General features: G+C 40.0%; 1 protein-coding gene and 1 long non-coding RNA gene across 7 annotated transcripts in view; one reads left to right on the top strand and one right to left on the bottom strand.

Annotated features, from left to right (window-relative positions):
• The window catches only part of SLC24A2 (solute carrier family 24 member 2), a 235,468-nt gene extending 228,786 nt beyond the window's left edge, over positions 1-6,682 (bottom strand). For all 4 annotated transcript variants that reach the window (XM_026001461.2, XM_026001462.2, XM_072728182.1 and 1 more), the window contains exons 1-2: positions 6,535-6,682; positions 3,574-4,661 (exon numbers count right to left, since the gene is read on the bottom strand). In XM_026001461.2, the coding sequence (XP_025857246.1) occupies positions 3,574-4,503 (930 nt within the window). In that variant the 5' untranslated portion in view covers positions 4,504-4,661; positions 6,535-6,682. The remainder of the gene's footprint in view (positions 1-3,573; positions 4,662-6,534) is intronic.
• A 40-nt stretch (positions 6,683-6,722) lies between these two features.
• The window catches only part of LOC112922013 (uncharacterized), a 349,135-nt gene continuing 333,385 nt past the window's right edge, over positions 6,723-22,472 (top strand). The window contains exons 1-2 of one of the 3 annotated variants that reach the window (XR_011995530.1): positions 6,723-6,907; positions 8,716-8,868. This is a non-coding gene — a long non-coding RNA (uncharacterized lncRNA). The remainder of the gene's footprint in view (positions 6,908-8,715; positions 8,869-22,472) is intronic. The other 2 variants (XR_011995529.1, XR_011995531.1) reach the window with 2 other exon arrangements.

The following is a 22,472-nucleotide window of genomic DNA, read 5'->3' as shown; positions in this document are numbered from 1 at the left end:
GAACCAGGGCTTATAAATATCATACTGTGACAAATAGTATATGCCCCTAAGGGAGACAATGACCTGCTTAACTCAATGATTCACTGGCATGAATTCCAGCTTTCAAAAAATGTGAAATTCTTGAATTTAAAATAATTTATTTTAGGGGTGCCTGGACAGATCAGTTGGTTGAGCATCCCACTCTTGATTTCAGCTCAGGTCATGGTTTCATGGTCATGGGATAGAGCCCCACATTAGGCTCCATGCTCAGTGGGGAGTTTGCTTGAGAGTCTCTCTCTCCCTTTCCCTGTGCCCCTCCCCCTGCTGACATGTACACTCTCTTTCTCAACTAAATAAATAAATCTTAAAAAAAGAATTCATTTTTACTTACTTTTCATTTAATAACAGAAGATAAAAGGAAAGGTACTACCATTTATTAAACAACCCACATTTGCCAAGGGCTTTGTTAGCCACTTAGCATTCATTTCTTCATTTAATAATTTTCCTAGCTTCATGAAGTAGGCATTATTATTTTCAGGTCCACATTAGGAAACTGTGGCTCAGAGAGTTTATATAACTTCTGAGATCAGAGAGCTAATTACACATTGGGATTGAAATCTTTTTCACCCTGAGTCAATGCCCCATGTCTATTTACACTGTGATGACTCAAAGTAACTTTTTAAAAAGGATATGATACTCACTAAAAGAAATAGTAGTAATAACGAATGGGTGTAAAAATCAAATGAGATGAGAAACTATTACTATAACTATGAAAAAATATGCCAGTTCACATTTTTCCATGTTTCACAGTTGCCCCATGACATATATCCTCAATAATAGAACCAAATCAGAATTTTCAACCTGTCTATTGAAGCATGTAGTTTCCAAAAACAGTTCACTGCCAAAAGCCCAGCAGAGCTGATGATTTTTGAGCAAGAACCACGGATGATTTGTACAAGAATACCTAAAATATGTTTCCTCTAGTCTCCCAAACTCCCATGCTCCATAGTTATAAAAATAAGACCATGGAAACATGCTTAGTATTCTGCTTCCTAAATTCTTCTACACCACATCCCTCTCCATGAAGATTTCATTGAGGGCTGCATTTGGGTCAGGGTCTCTTTCCTGCATGTTTTGACGGCATCAGAAGCATAGGCTTCTGGAGGATAGGTGGGGTATGTAGTCACAGAATGAGAATGGAAGGCCACATTCAAGGACTCATCCCATTTGAGACATCTTATGTTCAGGGCTTGGGCAGCAAAACCTCCATAAGATTCTGTAATCAAGCATACTGATAAAACTAGCTGCTGAAACAAATTTTTTTTCCAACAATGCTTCAAAGATGAAATTGGCAAGGTGAAATGCCCTGAAGGAAATCTTACATACCATTATGTACTTCTCCACCTAAAAAATGTGTTCTAGCATTTTTGAGGAATGCCAAACAAGGCATAGTTATGTTTAAAAAAATTCTATTCTCGTCATAATTTATACTTCAATTTAGTTACTAAATGCCACAAGAAATAATAATGATTAAAAGGAATAAATTAAGTCTATTTAGTGCTAATATGGGGAAATAATACAATGAACATATTTGTGAGGGATAACAAACAGGAGAAATAGACTTGAATCTAATCTACTTTCTTTTTTAATTCGGTAAATCCAGAACTTCCAAATTTAAAACATGCACAATATTAAACATAGCGCAAAATTATGGATTTGAATTAACAACTGCTAAGGAACGTCAGCCTAAGCTACTGATTTTTAAATATAAATACGACATGACAGTGACCTACTATAGTAGGTAAAGATTCTTGCAGAGCTACTTTAATGGTTTACAACTGATTGAATATGGCCTGTAAACTGTATTTAAAAAGTTACTACCATGTGCACAAAACCAGCTCCTTCTGAAACTAGAAAATCTCCCCACAATCTTAACTACACCATTGAATTGCTCTGCAAATTCCTTTATCATTAATGTTGTCAGCATAACCTTCGGCAGAATTTGTTTTTAAGTTAATCGAGTTCCACCGTTGTGTAACAAAACAAAAATATATTCAGCCCTCGAAAAGACTTTTTACCCTTGATGTGCCCAGGATATTTGTAAGATACCAAAACATTTCCTTGACTCTAAAAAAAATGCCTTTCCCTTGGCAATTATTAAGAACTCTAACTGGAAAAAAAAAAAAAAAGAACTCTAACTGGAATAAACCCATAGATTATGAATGCAAACCACTCAAACTAGCCATCAGACTTGAGGGCTCATCCTGTTGGCTACAAAATTAGAGCAAGGAGAGGGGTCCAATCAGGCCCTCAAGGATATATTCAGGTCTAACATCTAAATGCTTACTTGCCATGTCTACTGGTAAATGACTTTTTTTTTTTTTTACTACAGTTTCTAACAAACAATAATACACTGAGTGAAATGTCAGAAAAAAATACAGATGAAAACATTTTTCTTTTACATGTAATAAATAGCAATATTACTGGTGTTTTGGTTTTTGTTTTTTTACTGCACTTTGCTTTCATGCTATGGTTGCCACAAAAATGGTAAGTGGTCATCCAACCTGAATGTAAAGGAATTATGCTAAGTTAATACCTTTTTTTTTTTTTTTTGGATAAAATATCTCACCCTCCACTCAACATCTGTTTTTTGCATACATGAGAATTTTCCCAGATGCTAGTATGAAAAATCTGCATATGTATTTTGGTTTTCTGTTTAAAATCACATTCAGAGACAACATTCCAATGTTAGGATATAAATCAGAACCTCATTACTATATTTAACATAAAATGTTATTGATGTGTTTATTCATTATTTAAAAAAATTAGTTTATAAACTTGCAGATCAATTTATTCTAAGCCCTCTACCAATTTGCTCACCACCTAAGTGGTTACTCTCATCATTAAAACTCCCTCATATTCTACTGTAAAATTATTTTGGGTCATGTTTTTCATGGCATGCAAAAGTGCTGTAAGGCCATGGAGGCAGACAGCAGAGCTTGGCAATCACTTCCTGTCATGGATCCCAATCAGTTCCTGCTCAAGTGGTCTGATGATCACTGGGTGGATCAAGAAAAATGGCTATGATCACCGCAATGACCAGTCCTTCTGGGTCCTGCTGCTAACTTAAAGGTACAGCTCTGGTGACACAAACAAACTTTCTTCTTTAAATGTCTCTAAAGTGATGGTTCTCAATCATTGTCATGGGCCTATTTAAAAAACATGCCTGAAATTTGCTAGGCTACACACACACACACACACACACACACACACTTTCCCATGAAAAGTAAATTGCTCACAAAATCATTATGCCTCCTTTTGGATGTAAATAACTGTTGAGTTCACTCATGGATACTTGCACAACCCATACATATCAATGTTTTACTCTTAAGCAAGTGGCTTGAGAATTTAGGAGATATCCACAAGAATATCTCCAAATTATGTTTTCCCACTACCATGTCAGTCTGGCTACCACAGAACTGCAGAAAGCAATCTGCTACCCACTAGAGCCTCATACACCATCACATTAAAAGAGTGGTATATCTCAAAAACATAATTATTTAGAACATTGAATAAACAACCACCACCACCAACCTTTGCTTGGGCCTCTGGTGCTGTCACCTTGACGACTTTATTGCGATTTATCATTTGCTTCACCCATCTTTCTACTTGGACGTTGAATTTCATGAAAACCACATAGCCAAAGTAAGCTGTTAAGAGAAGCAAGCTTTCCCACCACATGATAACATTATCCAGGAAAAATATGATCAGCATGATCAAGTCAACGATGTAGAAGGACACATCCCGAAAGAGCGGCCACCATGTCAGGTTTAAGATTTCTCTAGAAAACAGAGCACACATGCCAATAACAAAGAGGATATTGAACACTGCTGAGCCCACGATTGTGCCTATGCCAACATTGCTGTGAGCAATAAATACCCCTATAAGAGATGTGAAAAGTTCTGGGGCCGAGCCCCCAGCCGCCATAAAGGTGGCTCCAGCCACATCGTCAGAGATGCCCAATTTCTCAGTGATGACAGTCAAAGAAGGAACAAAGAACTCATCACAGACAATGGCTAAGGCTATGAACATGTAGATCATTCCAATGACGTGCAGAATGATGGCGCCTTTTCTTCTCTCCTCGAGGGAAAAGATGTCTCTTGGGTAGTCTCCTTGGGCATGATCTGTAGTATTCTCAGATTTGCCTTCCTGAGAAAGAGGTGGCTGTGGAGTGTAATCCAGAATCTTGTCATTTAAATCTAAGAGGGTTCTTTGACGGTAACCGTGTATTGCCCCAGGGCCACTTGCACCAATGACCTCTTCTGTGCTCTGTGTCTCTGGCTCAGAAAAGGCACTGATTGAAAATGAGACAGTGCTGATGGCTACTAGGCCCATGAGAAGGCCCAAGATTCGAATTAACTTCAGTTTTTTCCTGACATTATAATGTCTCCTGCAGCCAGACAGTGACTTATCCAAACACCATTTCTCAAGGAAGGTGATGGCAGTGCTTTGGTGCAGATCCATCCTTGGTTTTCTGGTGGCTGTGGTGGTCTTCAAATTGTAGACTCAACCAGATAAGGTTCTCTCATACTTTTCTTCCGTTTAGAGTCAACGGTGCTTGTGGGGGAACTTCTACAATCAGGGATTCTTACACGTCACAGGAAATGTTTTTGACATTCAGGCTTAAAGAAAAATTAAAACAAGGAGAATAAATGACAAAATCATCATATGTCTTTTCTATAAAGAGAACTTTGCATGTATGATAAAGTCCTATCCTGTGTTTGACCTTGGGTAAGTTACGTAACTCGTGCCTCAGTTTCCCCATCTCAGAAATAAGAACAATTACTGGTGGCAACTGCCACCAAGGACTGCTTTGAGGATGAGACACTTAGAGTAAGCTGTGGCACCTAGTAAGCACTTATAACAATGATGTGTTTATAAATTCAAACATTTTGGTAAATCCAATGTTGGATAGACTATGTAGATGTGTGTGTTAAATATAAAAAATTTGTAGATGCAAATCTATCACCTTTAAAAATGTATCCCACCTCTACTCATGTAACAACCTCCCAGTGATAAAAGATACCACTTCTTTTAGAACTAAGTACTTGACAACCAATAATTACCCATTGTGTTTTCTTTTTGTTCAATTATATAATTCCAGTTGAAGGCATGCTTTTCTATCTAATCTATCATTTGAAAGCACTGAGCGTCAGAGGAGACTGCACTGTTTTCCTGTAACACATAAAGATCTCAGCGTCTTATTTTTCATGAAAAGCTTCTCCTATGCCTGATGCAGACAAATAGCCCTTTAAAAATTTAAGTTTACAAAAGAATGTTCTGGTGACATGGGCTGCCTTCCCTAAATACCTAGATATTGTTTTCAGCTAAAGCTTATTTTTAAAAACAACCTTCAGTCATATGTAAAACAGACAAGATAGTTAAACAACTCCTAACAAGTAGGCTATTTCTAGAGACTAAATGTGTATTTTGTAAACAATGTGCAAGCTGCAGCAGTACCTCTGTCCACAAAATCTGATAAAAATAGCCCCAACACCGACTCTTCTAGTAGGTTAGATAGTCAAGCAGTTTTCATTCTCTATCCCACAGAGATGGGTAAAACATCTAGACACCACAGCAGCTTTTCTGAAGGTTCCTATTTAAAATTTTCTCTAAAAACCCTGTCGTTGTTCCTTTTTATATCACCGATTTCATTTTAGAGGCTCGCTGAGATCATCTCAGGTGTAAAATAAGCTAATTAAACACACGCCGGTTAAACACTGAGATTAGCTGGAGCTCAGGTTTGCAGAGCGGAGCAAGAACACAAGTCAAACCAGGCTAAGATGCTGCTACCTATCACGGAGATTTGGGGGCCGGCTGCAGATGTCGACGCTCCGAACACCAAAGATTAAGCGACTCACAGAGCTCCGGGGATTGTCACAAGGCCGGCCAGGGCCACGGGCAGGGACAGACTCAACTCCCAGGGCGCACGACCAGCTCCAGCGAGCCGGCTCCACCTGCAAACCCGCCGCCTCGCTCCACCGGAGCTGCCTCTGCCGGAGAGGTGCACCCCCAGCCGCGCCCCAACTTTGCCTTGTGTGGTCCCAAACTTTCCCCGGTGGGTTAATAGGAAAATAAAACTAAAGGACGGACGCCCCGCCAAGCGAGCGGGGATGCGGCTTGGGAAGGCGCGTGGCCAGCATCCCCCGCCCCCGCCCTCGCCCCCCGATCCTCTGGGGGTGGTTTGGGGAAGGGGAGCGTTCCTCCCGCGCCCCGACCCCGACGGCAGGCCCGGCCCCGCCGCGCCCCCCACCTCCGAGCCGGAAGCAAGGGCGCTCGGGGTGGAAGAAGCGGGGTTGGGGGCGGGGGGAGCTCGGAAACCGCGCCCCGGAGCCGAGAGAGTTAGCGAACTCCTCGCGGGGCCTGGGGCACCCGCGCCACCGCAGAGCCACCTGTGAGCCTGCAGCAGCGGGAGGAGCGCAGCCGGATCGGGCGCCGCGGGCACTGCGGCCCCCGAGCCCGGAGGCTGGCGGGGACCCGGCCGCCCGTACTTACCGGGATGCGCCGGGAGGACGCGCGCGGCGGGGGCTGACCCCGGCCCTCCGCCTCCCCGCTCCGAGGCCCGGTCTCCGGCTCCCGCTGGCGCTCGCCGCGGCTCCCGCCGGCCGGGGCTGGGCTCGGGAGGAGACTGAGCCGCGGCGAGCCCTGCGCGCCGCCTCCGGTGCTGCCCGGCCCCCGCCCGCGCGCCCCTCCCTCTCGCCTCTGCGCGGGGAGCGTGGCCGCAGCGCGCTCGGCTCCCGCGCCCTCGGCTCCACGCCTCCCGGGCGCAGAGGCCGCGCCGGCAGCCGTCTCTTAGGAGATTTCTCCGCAGTGGGGACTGGGGTCAGGCTTTGCAGGCGAGCAAGGACGCAGAGGAGAAATCGCACAGGTCGGTGACGCGCCTGCTTCCCGGAGCCTCAAAGTGCTGCCAACTTTGGGGTTCATCTATGCTGGGCACCTCCTCTCCCAATTATCTGCAGAAAGTGACAGCAGCCACCTATTTGTGTAGGAAGCTGTGTAATGTGTAATGGTGGAAAAGATGTTCAGTGAAAAGGCGTGAAGGCCTGCAGGGCTTGTGTTCAGGCCCAGGGTTCCTGAAATCTCGGGTTGGGAAGGTCGGGACACTGAAGGACCCCGAGGCTTGCAGCTGACCTTTCGTTTAATGGGTGATGAAATGGAGACCCAGGACGCAGTGTCGTTTTGAGTCACAGGGCTCAAATGCTGGCCTCTGGACTCCCAGTCCAGTGCTCTTTCCTGCCCCGTTTGGAAAGCAAGGTTTCCCGGACCACAAGAAATTGAGTCAGTCTTTTTGGGGATTAGAGGCAAGAATCTGGGCTAAAGGGTGGAAGAAGATGAGCCAAACAGGTGACCTTCAGAAGCTGTTTTTAGCCAGCCCAGCGACCACAACCAAAACTGTCAAAAGGGTACTCAGCAGGAAAAACCTTTGAGGCAATCAGCTCACGGTTTCCACTCTCTTCACTCTCCACCTTCCTGTTTTCTGTCTTAGAGAGGGTTTCATGCCTTCCTGGGACTAGGGCAATATCCTCATATCCAGAAAGCTCACTACCTCTGATTTTGAGCAAAACTCTATACTCAGGCCTCTGCACTTACTCTTCGTAAGTCAAGAGAAGCCTTGGGAACTTACAAATCTCTTTTTCTTTCGTCAAAACCAGGCATTTAAGACCACTGTCTTACTAACGATTTCAAGGTCCTCTTTTGGAAGTCAAAGGCCAAACTTTTGAAACCTTTACTTTTTTTTTTTTTTTTGGAAATTTCAGACATTTCCAATTCTCTTACATTTGTCTAAATGTAAGAGAATAGTGTAAGGAAATTCCACCGGGCGATTATCAACCCATGGCCAATCCTGTTTCGTCTATACTTATTTTTCCTGTGCCATCATTTTCAAGGAAATCCCAGATACGTTATTGATAAATATTTACAGAAAGTAAGGAAGCTATCAACCAGTACTAGGGTTTTGTCGAAAAGACCGAAGAATCAATTAAAATAAGTTCCCACTAGGCAAGGATGGTCACCCAAAAGGATGGTCACTCATTTTGAGCACCCAAAATTCACAATAATTGTAATTGTTTCAAACATATCAAATATGATTATAAGTTCCTTATGATTCTAAAGCAACTCAGCTGATTGGTCATTGTTGAGAGATAAAAGGGAATGAACTCATTACTTTGAAGCTGTTTTAGAAAAAAGAAAATAATCATGCATTTATTTTGCCTCTTCTATACAGAATGGACTGCAGGGTAACCAATTAGGCTATACTTTTACTCTGCCTTTGTCCTTATTTTCCCGGCATAACAATCCTAATATCCTCTGATGCAGTGGATGTCTCTGACTACATGAGGTGGGATCGAGGTGGGGGTGGATCTTCTATACGGGGTTCTGCTTAAGAGGAAAAGATTGTAATGTATTTCTAGAAATATTCCTATAAAGAGCCAACTATTTATTTATTTTTAGATACCTGCATAAGTATAAACATTAATTGGCATCATGCTTACTCTTTTATTAACTGTGATTTCTCTGAACACAGAGTTTATAGGAGTCATTGGTAATTACCAGTTAAGAATGTTGAGCTCTTTTTGTAATTCTGGAGGAGAGAATTTCAGAAATCAACAATGAATTTTAAAAAGCGTGGGATCGTCCTTAAGCTAATAGACTCTTTTTAATATAAAACTGCCAAAGGGAGAAAGGAGCCAGGTTCCCGGTCAAGATGAAGACTTTGGAGCATCCTGAATTCACCTCCTCCCAGCGAAAGCAGCCAATCAACAGCTACGTGGGGAACAATTTCCTCTGAAAAAAATACCCAGAGACATTGGCTGAGAGACACCTTGTCAGGTAGGGGGCGCTGGGACACACGGTCTTGCCATACACCCCACCCTGGGTGGGAGGACTGACCTTGGGGAGGGAACTCAAAAAAGCCAGGCCTTGGCCCTAAGGAGCTAAGCGGGGTTGAATTCCCTATTAGGCACCCCACCTTTAAACATCTGCACCTGAGAGAAAATCCCCCGAAACATTTAGCCTTGAAAACCGATGGGGGTCATACCCAGGAGCCCCACAAGGCTGCGATGATGGGAGAAGCAGCTCTTAAAGCCGCTCAGAACAGAAACCTTGGGTAAGGGGTGCTGGGACTTCTTGTGGTTGGATCCCCCACTTGCCTGTCCTGGAGCTCCGCCCTGAGGCGCCTGCATCCTGTGGGCGCTGCAGGGATGCTGTCCGGGGCAGGAGCCTGGTACTGTCCTGTGTCCTCAGCAGGTGGATGGGGGTGGCTCCAGCAACGGAGTGTGTGCGTGTGTGTGATCTCTACACACTCCCTCTGCCTGACTCCATCTTTATACTGGCACTCTGCTGTACTCCACAGCTCCAGTATCTCCCAGAGGGGAGCTTTTACACACCTCTGACACCCCTAGTTCTAGTAAGTGCTCTGCTCTTTGCAGCTGCTGCCAGAGGTGTCCCCCTTGATCACCTGCTGTAGTGGCTGGGAAGTGTGGGGGGTGGGAGGCGCTCATCTTCCTGGGTCCCACAGGCCTGGAATAATCATACAGCTAGTTTTGGGCAGTCTGTGTCCCCCCCACCCTGACCTCCACCCAGGGCACTGCAAGGACAGCAGCCTGAAACATACACTCAGTCTTTCTGTGAAAAAGGCCTATTTCCTTGTCCTGGAGCTTCAGCCGGAGCTTCAGACCTATATCTAATTTTTTTTTTTTTTTTTTTTTTTTTTTTTTTTTTTTTTTTAATTTTTATTTATTTATGATAGTCACAGAGAGAGAGAGAGGCAGAGACACAGGCGGAGGGAGAAGCAGGCTCCATGCACCGGGAGCCTGATGTGGGACTCGATCCCGGGTCTCCAGGATCGCGCCCTGGGCCAAAGGCAGGCGCCAAACCGCTGCGCCACCCAGGGATCCCCTCAGACCTATATCTAAAGGTCTGGGCCCATGCATACCATCTCTGCGCTCTTTCTCTGCATTGCCACAGCTCTCAAGTATCTCCCATAGAGGCTCATACAGTTATCTGCAGCCCTGATTTTTGTCCCCAAGGGACATGTCTTGGTTACTTAGCACTGGTGGCCTGTGGGGCTTAGGCTTGTGACCCCAGGGGACTGTATATATTTGCATACTTTAAAAGTTGGTACGGGGCTCCCTGGGTGGCTCAACGGCTTGGTGCCTGCCTTTGGCCCAGGGCATGATCCTGGAGTCCTGGGATCGAGTCCCATATCAGGCTCCTTGCATGGAGCCTGCGTCTCCCTCTGACTATGTTTCTGCCCCCCCCCCACCTCTCTCTGTGTCTCTCATGAATAAATAAATAAAATCTTTTAAAAAATAAATAAATAGATAAAAGTTGGTACCTCAGGGTCTGCCTCTAGATGCTGAGATCCTCCCCTCTGGGACATTGACAGGTCTTGGCACACCTTGAACTCCTGGGAGCCATTCAAATAAAATAGGCTGCTTGGACAATCACAAAAGTTTGAGAGATGAGGAAGAGCTAGGGCGGGTTGAACAATAAGATTCATCTCTTATTCGAGACTAGAAGAAGTAGCTATTTTATCTAATGCTTAGGGAAAATGAAGAAGCAGAGGAATGGTTCCAAACAAAAGAACAAGATAAAACTTCACAGAAAAACCTTAATGAAAATGGCCAACAGGATGAGTTAATAATTTACTAAGCACCGATATCATTTTCACATAGAAACATAGGATGGCATGGTTTATGATAGGATTGGTAAGTTCCCCTTGCTTCCATCTAAAATGACATATCCAATTGGCACTGTGTCTATAATTTCACCATGAGAAATTTATTGTGTTGGGTTTTTACTTTACATCTTCTCCATAATAAATTGAGAATTTTTTAAAAGTCAATGGTGCTGAAGTTATAATAAGCAATTTTATATTGTTTTTGACTTGATGTTCAGTCTAAAGGAGAAAAGTTCTAATAAATTTTCTTAAAGGGAACGTGGAAGAGAGATAGCTGAGCCAGGAAGTTGTGGGTAACCAAGAGACAATACTCAGTTTTTACTTTGTCAGTTTAACCAACTCTTTTTTCATTCTCCCTTCAACACACAACCTTCTTCCTTTCTTTTATTACAATTCCACCTTCTCTGTTATCAATATCTTCAAGTAACCAGAACATAGAGGAAGGACTCCATGTGTACAAAAGTAGTAATTCTCATCCTTGATTCTCATTCAATATTGGAATCAACAGAGGGATATTTTTTTTAATTTATTTATGATAGTCACAGAGAGAGAGAGAGAGAGGCAGAGACATAGGCAGAGGGAGAAGCAGGCTCCATGCACCGGGAGCCCAACGTGGGATTCGATCCCGGGTCTCCAGGATCGCGCCCTGGGCCAAAGGCAGGTGCTAAACCGCTGCGCCACCCAGGGATCCCAACAGAGGGATATTTTTAAAAGACTTATAACAACGACCTTCTTTCCTTCTTCCTTTGAGCTTCTTGAGGACAAGAATCAGATCCTACATTTCCCAGCATCTAACACAATGCTTGGCATTTGTTCAATACATATCTGTGGCATGAATTAATGAGTTGATGGCAAATGCAGTTACTCAAAGGAAAATGAATCAATCAGGAGGTGCAGGTTCTGCTGCAGTAACAAAGAGCTCAAGGTGGCTAAAAAGAAAGGTTTTGTTTCTTATTTACACTACCTGTTCTTTGTGAATTTTGCTATGTCATGCTCACTCCTGATGCCAAGCTGGTCACTGTCTGGAACATTGCCAGAGAAAAAGGTACGTGGCAGATCTTATACTCGATTTTAAAGCTTTAGCTGAAAGGTGATGCTGTTCAGATTTTATTGGCCAAAGCAAAGCACATGGTTGTATTTCCAAGGGAGCGAGAAGGTATGGGTGCACTACGTGCTTGAGAGAGAATAGGACGATTTGGTGACCGGCACAAATGACTGTCACCTTGGAGAATAGGAACAAAGGGGGAACTACAAATTTTCATTTATCTCTTCAATCTCATGACTTTTATCACCATTATTTCCTAATTTTACAAATGAAGAAACTGAGGCTCAGTGAGGTTAAGTGGCTTGCCCAATATTGAGTGGTTCTCATTTGCCCAATATTGGTTCCCACGCCCAAGTTCTTTCTACTGACCCTCATTTTATATGACTGAGATTTTTAGTCTTTGCCTACTGAGACTTAGTTGCATTTTGCCTGCTGTGATCATATCCCTAGGTGATGCCTGTGGGTTTTTTCTACCACCAGCTGTCTATAATCTAGGATAACTTTCTACTTCCTAAGAAGATCTGTTTTGCTTATTTAAAAATCACAGGTGTAAATGCCAAAATAAAATCCTGATGTTCTCTGAAAAATGTTCTCCTTTGGCCTCCAACTCTGGGCTGACTTTCTTTTCCTTTGCATTTGGCTCTTTTTTTTTTTTTTTTTGGCCAGTGGCTTTCCCCTTCCGGTTCAATAAGAACTATAAAGCAAGAAAAAGATATCTGTGGGGTTGAGAGATGTAAGTACAGACTTCTTTGCTTTTGACAGTGGTTTTTGCAATAGCACTTAAAGTAGCACACCCGAATTATTGCTCTTTCTTCTTTTTCATCTATTTAGGAAATGAGAAATGATAAATGCCTGTGATTCTTACATTAGGGACAGGATTTTTTCCGGGCTTAAATGCTCAGGAAGCACAAAAATTGAGTTTCTCTTGCAACCCCAGCTCAGCTCTGGCCTCCTGGGCACCAAGTTAGGCACAGTACTGAGACAAGGCTTAGAAGAGGATGGGAGCATGGTCTGTTGATTCTAACAAAGGGACCTAGAGTATAAAAACCTGGCTGTCTTCCTGATTCTAGTGGGGACTTCCTGAGTGACCTCCAGGGTGCCCCTTTGTCTCTTAAAGACACATTACCAAGGAAAGAAGAATAAATAATACTGGTAAAAGAAGACCTGCTGGGGGAGAGGCACAGAGTCTGGGGGAGAAGCAGAGTCAGGACCATCCATTTGGAGGGCAAACAAGGAACACTTCTTTATAACAGCTCAAAAAAATTGTACCACTGCTGCCTTCCTTTTTAACTACATTCTCTCTTTACCTATCTCTGGCTCAGAATTTCAACATAATATACAGTTTAAAATATTGGGAAAGGAGATATATGCCTTGAGCTTCCACTGTGTATAGGGCAAGCCAACAAGAATGTGCTACTGTATCTTTGGTTTTGAACATTGAAGATACTTGTTTTATAGAACTCATTAAAGTAAAATGTATGAATCACTAATCATTTTCCCAGTTCAGGGGTCTCAAACTGTTTAGTTCAGCAACATTCTTCCCCCTCCAAGTAACATACGTGTGTGTGGTGGTGGGTTGGGGGGGGGGGGTCCTGATACCATGGGAGCACACCTCCCCTGGCCCAACACTGGGACTCAGTTAATAAGTCTGTCTAGTACTCCAACTTATCATTTCCCCAAATTAGCCTTTATGGGAATAATAGTGATAGTTTCTCTTCCACCTGCCACTCCATTTTGCTTATTTCTTAATCTGTTTATAATCAAGATGGACAATAGGTGACATATACTGAGCCCCTCAAACACTCCAAATATTACTACATGGCTTATTTTAAAAATTGCAGTTTTTTTTTCTCCCCACAACTCCTGCTTCCTTGTCCCTGGATGTATCATTTTTGTAGGTTTTAGCTGTTTGTTTTTCCCTGGTATTTATCATTACCTTTCAAAATAGTAGGTTTGTCTTTTTAATATCTTGATTTATCTAATGTGGATGTTAGCTATCAAATTCCTATTAAGAGAGAAAATTATTTCTTCCTCTTATAATGTCTCCCCACTCACTCCCTGAAGCCCTCATCTCAATTTAATCCTCACCTCATCCTTTCAATAAAGAAATATCACAATTTTGAATAAATTAATATTCATATCTTTAATCAATATGTCCTTTGAATTATGCAAATACAATCAGTTGAGCTGTCTAGTATACGAATTCACCCCACATCCTCTGATGACACTGTTCATTTTTTCCCTCAGTGTTTTTAAACATTTCAGTTGATATGCCTGTTTTATGGTTCCCCCATCAAGAGGCATCACTCCTGGAGCTCCATGACCTCCCCCTACCTTCCTTGCCTAATCCCCTAATTAAGGCATTTTTTCTTCTCCATTTTCTATCTCTCAGGAGATTTTCAGCTGTATCGTTTAATCCTTCTAGTATTAAAAAAGTCCACTTATTACATTTTTAATTTTTAAAAGCTCTATCTTGTTCTTTGACTCTTTCTTTTAAAGACAGTTCTCTGCCTTTAGTCCTTAGGTCTAGCAGTGTCTCTTCCCTTGCTTAGGTAATGTAAGCCTCATAAGGCCATGCACTTTTCTTCCTTGCTAATTACTTTATGTTCAACACCTAGAGCAGTAAATGCCTAGTAGGTGTTCAATAAAATCTTTGAATGACAGAAAATTTCTTATAGCTTATTGCACAGTCTTCCCCTTGAAGGTTCAGTTTCCTACAAGTTCCTTTTCACTATTCTGGCCTTTCTAAAATGTCTGGTTTACTTTGGTGTCTGCTAATAATTAAGAGTGAGGAGGGTACCTGCCTGGCTCAGTTGGCAGAGCATGCGACTCTTGATCTCAGGGTTGTTAGTTTGAACCCCCTGTTCGGTGTAGAAATTTCTTACAAATAAAATCTTAAAAAGAAAGATAATTAAGGGGGAGGCACTAAAACGCTAATTCAAAGCCCTCACTTGGATGGGAACTGTCAAAGACTATACTTGATTACTATAGGGTAATCAAGTGAGGACTTGACCATTACATTGGAAGAAATGAGAGTGTCAGTATCTGCATAACTTCTCTTTGGCTGATCAATTTCCCCATGGGGGATTTCTCCAAGCTCCTACCAGAGATATTTATTCCTAGCTGCCAGCATTACGGGAACTGAGTAAGGAATGAAGTTGATGGAGTTTTATCATTCAGCTTATAGACTTTAAGATAGCTCACACTTGACCATAGCTTTGCCCTCTGTCCCAGATAACTCTTGTTGAGCTTCTACAGAGGGTCAACCTTCAGTCTTCTTCCAGCTCTGAGAAGGGCCATCTCCTAGCTACACAGGGTGGGGGAAGATCTTTGGAGATGTCATTGCTTTTTTAAGACTTTCAGTGAAGCTTTCTATCTTTGGGGCCTATCCTATATCTTTGTGCAATTAGTTTTCTATTGCTGCTGTTAAAAAATAAACAATACAACCTCAGCATTTTAAAACAACACATTTATTATCTTACAGTTCTATAGGTCAGAACTCCAGTATAGTCTCACTGGACTAAAAATGGAGGTGTCAGCAAGGCAATTTTTCTGGAAGCTCAAGGGGAAATCTGTTTCCTGCTCATTCAGGTATTGGGAGGACTCTGCTTCATGCTCTTGTAGAACTAAGGTCTTGATTTCCTTGCTGGCTGTCAGCTGGAGACAATGTTCAGTCTCTTTTTGTGGTTCATAATGAAGGCTAATAGATCACAGATGTTTTGTTTAGCCATTTGTGTGTTTATTTCTATTCAGTCCACTTTGGTCAGCACTGCAAATCTACCTGATATTCCCTCCCTCTCTCCTGCATCACACTCAAGTTTATTTATATGTATATTAGTTTCCTCAGGTTGCCAAAACTAGTTTCCACACACTTGGTAGCTTAAAACAATAGAAGTTTATTCTCTTACAGCTCCAGGTGCTAGAAGTCTGAAATCAAGGGGATGGCAGGGATCTGCTCCCTCTGAAGTCTCCAGGATCCTTCCTTATTTACCTCTTCCTACCTTCTCTGGTGGGTCCCAGCAACCCTTGGCATTCTTTGGCTTGTGGCTATATCCTATCATTCTCTGCTTCTTTCTTCACATGGCCTTTTTCCCTGTGTGTCTCTCTGTGTCCTCTCTCCTCCTTATAAAAAACCCAGGCATTGGTTTTAGGACCCATTCTAAATCTGTGATGATTTCCTCTTGAGTTCTTTAGCTAATATCATTTACAAAGACCCCATTTCCGAAGAAGACCGCATTCTGAGGTTTCAGGTAGACAAGACTTTTCTGTGGGGTGGGAGTATTCAACCTAAAGTATGTGTAGCTACCGTTCATGTCCAAGAAAACAATAAGGTTTGTCCACATTCTGACCACTCCAGCCTTTCCAGTCTATGACTTGAAACTGTGGTGCTGAAGCACATCATCCCCTTGCTTAGTCTACTTTAATTATTGTTTCAAGCAAGAGATTAGATTTCTCATGCCTTGTCACTTATTTTGAGGGAATATCATTGAGCTCTGTTACTAGAATGTTATCTGTTACTTTTTTGGAATTCTCACTTAATATGCCCAAATATCACTGTCTTTTACAGAAATTCTTTATTATTAGTTTTTTGGAATAGAGCCATATCCTGGGTTCACTGTAGGTGGGATTCCCTTCATTATATAGTTTAGTTTTGTTGATTTGGAGGCATTCAGTGAGGCAAATGGAGACATACATTCATATACTACTACCTCTACTGAAAGACTACTTTTTTTCTTAAGGGCTACATACTATCTTCTAGGTGGATCATAATTTACTTAACAATTCCCCAATTACCCTATTGTTGTTTTCCAATTATAAATAGCAATGTACATTGATATATATTTAATTTGGTTGGAAAGACCCTATTGTTTGTACTGATATTGAAGTATGTCCCTTGCTACTGGAAACTCTGGGATGTCACATGCATCTTTCTCTCATGAGTTTGTTGACAAAGATGAGTCTTCTGTGCCAATGCTCTTCCCTGGATGTCTCTATTTCCCCCAATAACCAGTGGTAAATCTACCTTGCAATTACTCCACAAGGAAGACCAACAAACTTTGTCTTCTCTTGGCTAAATCCTTAGCAGAAGGATTAGGGAGAGTCACTATTTTCCCTCAAATACTTCCTGTCCTGTCAGTTTTCCATACTAGGCACACATCGGACTATAATGGAGAGCATTCTTTATTAAGAGTAATTTTCTTGACCCTTCAATGGAGGAGTCCATGCGGACTTAGGACAGATAATGGTCAGACTGATTATTAAAATACTGAAATAACTCTGTACCACTTGGGAAATGTTACTATAGCAACAGTGAAGTTCATTCATAATATAAACTCACCAGCTCTAGTGAAAAGGTGTAGGATGTCTCAAAAACCCTTGATAAATGGTCACCTGTCATAAAAACATCTGAGAAACAGTGATAGCTCTATAGCCAGTTAGCCAAAGCCCCATATGCAGAGCAGATAGATTATGTGTTCCTTATAAAACTGTCTGTGATTTGGGAGAATGACCAGTTTATTTTCATCCTGAAATTCTAGTTGTTCCTCCATCTAAGTAGGGGTTTTTTTATTTGTCTTTTATAGTTACTATGTTGTAATTCTTGTGTAAGTGTATATTTTAATGTTTTGAAATGTAAGGATTTATAAAAGAGTGTTGAATAGAGATACCTAGAATGAAGGGACAATAAAGTTTGGATATGTTTCTCAATATTTCTGTTAAATATAATTAACAGGAATAATTTGAATCTGGGAGTATAAAGAAGAAATAACATCAAAATTATATTATTTAAAGGTAAAAATGTGAAACATTTTGTTAGATTAGGAATCATGTTCTGTTATATCTTAGGATTTAAACATAAGAAATTTATGATCATCATTAAGGGAAAAAAATAAATATCAAGAGTGAGTGAAACAATAAAAACTCAAAAGTTCAATAAAAGTCAATAAATATTTCAGGGATCCCTGGGTGGCTCAGAGGTTTAGTGCCTGCCTTTGGCCTGGGGCGTGATCCTCGAGTCCCACATCGGGCTCCCTGTATGGAGCCTGCTTCTCCCTCTGCCTGTGTCTCTGCCTCTGTGTGTGTGTGTGTGTCTCTCATGAATAAATAAATAAGATCTTTTAAAAAGAATTCAATAAAAATTTCAAAAGTTTAAGTCAAATTCTTGAGAAAGTAAATGAAGTCACTTGAAATTCCTAAGCAGGAATGGACGTTTTTAGGCATGAATATTTAATAGGACTGTGAAAAAAGGAATAATATCAAATTGATAAATAATTATAATCTATATTTGTAGTCCTGGCTTGTTAAAAACATATGTTTACTGGGGTGCCTGGGTGGCTCTGTTGGTTAAGCATCTGACTCTTGATTTTAGCTCAGGTCATGATCTCAGAGTTGTGAGATTGAGCCCCACATCACTGGGCTCTGGGGTCAGAGGCGTATCTGCTTCTCTCCTTCTTCCTCACCCTCTTACCTTCCCCACCTGGCTCTATCTATCTATCTATCTATCTATCTACCTATCTATCATCTATCTATTCATCCCTCAAATAAAGAAATCAACCAATCTTTTAAAAAAATACATGTTTACTGACAAGAGAACACTACTTTTTATAAATTTAAATTTTAGGTACAGTTTCCAGAGTAGAATTCAGTGACTTATCACTTACACACAACTCCCAGTATTGATCATAACAAGTGCCTTCCTTAATACCCACTGTCCATCTAGCCCATCCCCTACTCACATCCCTCCATCAACCATCAGTTTGTTCTCTATCTTTAAGAGTCTCTTAAGGCTTGTTTCTCTCTCTCCTCCTTTTCTTTTCTCCTTTCCCATATGTTCATCTGTTTCCTAAATTCCAAATATGAGTAAGATCATATGGTATTTGTCTTTCTCTGACTGACTTATTTCACTTAGCATAATACACTCTAGCTCCATCCATATCATTGCAAATGGCAAGGTTTCTTTCTTTTTTTTTTTTTATGGCAGAGTGATATTACATTGACCACTTCTTTTTTATAATTGACATTTGGGCTTGTTCCATTGTTTGGTTATAGTTAATAATGCTGCTATAAACATTGGGGTACATGTATCCCTTCAGATCTGTAGTTTTGTTTCCTTTGGGAGAGAACACTGCTTTTTGGAAGACATAATTCAAAAGTAAAATTTTAATTATTGATAATGTTTCAATTGCTCTATGTAAACAGAATAATTTTCTTTAAGTGAAAAATTCAGCACTTCAAAGAAAGTTGGAAATTGTTTTTTTCAGTATTGACATAATAAGCTAACATAAATATGTCATAAAGAGCTGACATAAATATCTGAAATGCTATGACAGTGGTATCAGAGAGAAATTATTTCAGTGAAATATGTTGACATAAAAACGCTACTAAACTTTATATGGATGTGCTAGCGTAATATTAAGGAGGCAATTTGGAGTTTTAAATTTTTTTCTGGGCATTTTTTAATTTGATATTAACCATATTCAATAATTTTCAATAATTTTTGGATAATGCAATTAAAGATATAAAATATATACATATACATATATTCTTGATAACTCTACATTTACTACTGTTTATCAAATAAATATCAGAGAGAAATATGCAATATTCTGGAAGATAAAAGAAATTAAATCATGAAAATTAGAAAAATACTTGCACCTTAGTTAGTAGCTTGTAGTTTGGAAATTATGCCATTAATAGAAATTGTGAACAGGAGTAGTTAAATATTTGAGAAATGAAAACATTTCATTTTGAAAAGAATTGGAGAATTAGAGTTTTTAAAAGATCTTTACTAATATGTAATGCACACACCATTAAACTTATATTTTAAAAATGTACAATTGTTTTTAGTGAAGAAAAATACTGTTTAGTGAAGAAGAAATGATACTGACAGTGAATAGCAGTCTAGAACATCTGATGTTGTGGAAAAATAAGGAAGTGTGGGTCCTACAACAGTGTTCCTTTCAATATTGTCTTGACTATTCTGGGTCCTTTGCATTTCCATATGAACTGTAGGACCAGCTCATCAATACCTGCAAGGGAATCACCTAGGATTTTAATAGGAATTGTGTTGAATCTATAGATCAATTTGGAGAGTGTTGCTGTCTTAACCATATTAAGTCCTTCCATCTATGAACATGGGAATTCTCTCCATTTAAGTCTTCTTTAATTTCTTTCAACATTATTTTGTAGCTTTTCAGAGTATATGTTTCATATATCTTTAATTAAATTTCATTCTAAGTATTTAATTTTTTTCCAAGCTATTATAAATGGAATTGTTTTCTTAACTTTGTTTTGGGATTGTCCATTGCTACTGTATAGAAATACAAATAATTTTTGTATATTATATCCAGCAACCTTGCTGGACTTGTTTATTAGTTCTCAAAGTCTTTTACTAGATCCTTAGAATATCCTTTATATAAGATCATATCAGTTGCAAATAGAAAGTTGCACTTCCTCCTTTCCAATCAAGATGCATTTTATTTCATTTTTTTTCCTAATTGCCTTGGTTAGAACCTCCAGTATTATGCTGAAGACAAGCAGCAAGAGCTGTCTTTTCCTGACCTCAGAGGAAGTACTTAGTCTTTCACCATTAAGTATATGCTGGCTGGGGGGTTTTCACAGATGGCTTTTATCAAGTTGAGAAAGTTCTGTTCTATTTTAGTTTATTGAGTGTTTTTTATTTTTTTATTTTTTATTTATTTATTTTTTTTATTGGGTGTTTTTTATAATGAGGTATTGGACTTTGTTAAATGTTTTTCCTGCATCTGTTAAGGTGATCATGTGGTTTGGGTCCTTTATTCTATTGATATGCTACATTACATAATCATTATGAGAAGTTTGGAGATTTAGTTTTAATAAATGATATTCTAACAGAGATGTCAGTACTTTCTTGAATTTATAAGAGAGAAATGTTTCAATTTTAAAACTGACATACTAATTTAGCAAACTATCATAGTGATTGGACACGTACTAACATATTATTCTTGACACCTGTCAACACAATGTGATAAAGGGGCATAATGCTGTCGATAATGGAATAGCCTTGCATGAAAGCCCACCTACATTTCATGGAAAATATTGACAAGTCTTGACTTTGTCATTTATCATATTGACCTATACTCTTCAGCTGTACATTTAATAAGGATGCCTGTGTTTTATATTTGGATGTTTAGTAAAATAATTGAATAAAGCAATGCCATTGACGGACATTCTATTCTATAGACTATTCTATAGACTGCTTCCCAACTGTACACGAATCTGTTAATCAATTCTTTAATGTTAGGCCATTCCCCTGATAAGAAATCTACCCAATAATGTAATCATGCAGAACACATAACTTCATCTAATTCAAAAATACATCTTAGGAAGCTTATTAAAAATGAAGATATATATGATTAGTTCCATTGTACTATGCTCTGTGAGGACAGGTACTTTGTTACTGTGTTGTCCCCAAACCCTTGAACAGCACCTGACACACAGAAGATTTTGATAATCACGTTACATGATTGAGTGATTTCAATCTCTTGTACTACGTAGTAAGCAAAAAATGGAAATTAGGTTACCATGATTAGTTCTTGGTGAACCAATGCTTCAAATGCATCCAAATTATGAACTTGATCATTTTTCTTCCACTGTTAGGTCCAAGTATTGTGTAGCCTGAAGCTCAAATACTTTCATGGGCCTAAGAAAAAGAATATAAATTTAGTCATAGGATCTTTCTTTTCTTTTCCTTAGTTATAGGATCTTAGAAGGGGCCTAGGCAAGTTGGCAAGTATAGGCCCCTAAGGCTTAAGATTTATTAGTTTCCCAGTAAATTGTCTTATCTAAAATGTTACTATGGATTATTGCTTATATAATGAATGAATGAATGAATGAATGAATGAATGAATGAATTTTTTTCCCTCCTAAAAATTAAATCAAAACTTTTTCTTAGGACACCTGGGTTGCTCAGTGGTTGTGCATCTGCCTTCAGCTCAGGTTGTGATCCTGGGGTCCTGAGATGGAGTCCTGCATCAGGCACCCCACTGAGAGCCTGCTTCTCCCTCTGCCTATGTCTCTGCCTCTTTCTCTGTGTCTCTCATGAATAAATAAGTAAAATCTTAAAAAAAAAACTTTTGCTTTGCCACATTTTACTCTAGCTTTGCTAAACTAGATGAAATTAGAAGGGGCATGCTGTTTATCATATATTAGGAAAATTTAGGCTAAACAGTATTATTTAATTTTATTTTAAAATTTAATTATCTGGAAAAATCATAGCAAGATATAAAATCCTGAAATTTAACATCTTAAGGAATACAGTGGAATCAGCATGATGTGAAGACTGGGTATGTCATGGAAAGAACACACAGTTCTGGAGTAGGGAGCTAGAACTGAGCCATTAACTAGATGTATGACCCTAAGTAGGTCCCTCATTTCTTTGCAGCTTCAGTTTTCTCACCTGCAAAATAAAGGCTCTAGATGAGATCAATGGAGGTTTCTACTGCTCTGAATTTTCATGCCTGTTTCTAAATAGAATGGATTTGAAAATCCATTTCTGTAAACATAAAATCAGATGTCATAACAGATCCTAAAAGAGAAATATGCTAATTTTACATGTCTTCTCATTTGAGATTTTCCTTTATAAATTGAAAAAAACCCAAACAAACAGAAAATGGACTTAAAGTCTCTCTAGCATTTGGATTCTGTCCTCTTCTGGAAACAATCTTGCTG

The sequence above is a fragment of the Vulpes vulpes genome, chromosome 12 (assembly GCF_048418805.1).
Source record: "Vulpes vulpes isolate BD-2025 chromosome 12, VulVul3, whole genome shotgun sequence".
Lineage (NCBI taxonomy): Eukaryota > Metazoa > Chordata > Mammalia > Carnivora > Canidae > Vulpes > Vulpes vulpes.
The sequence above is the reverse complement of the archived record's forward strand: the minus strand, read 5'-3'. Positions and strand labels throughout refer to the sequence as shown.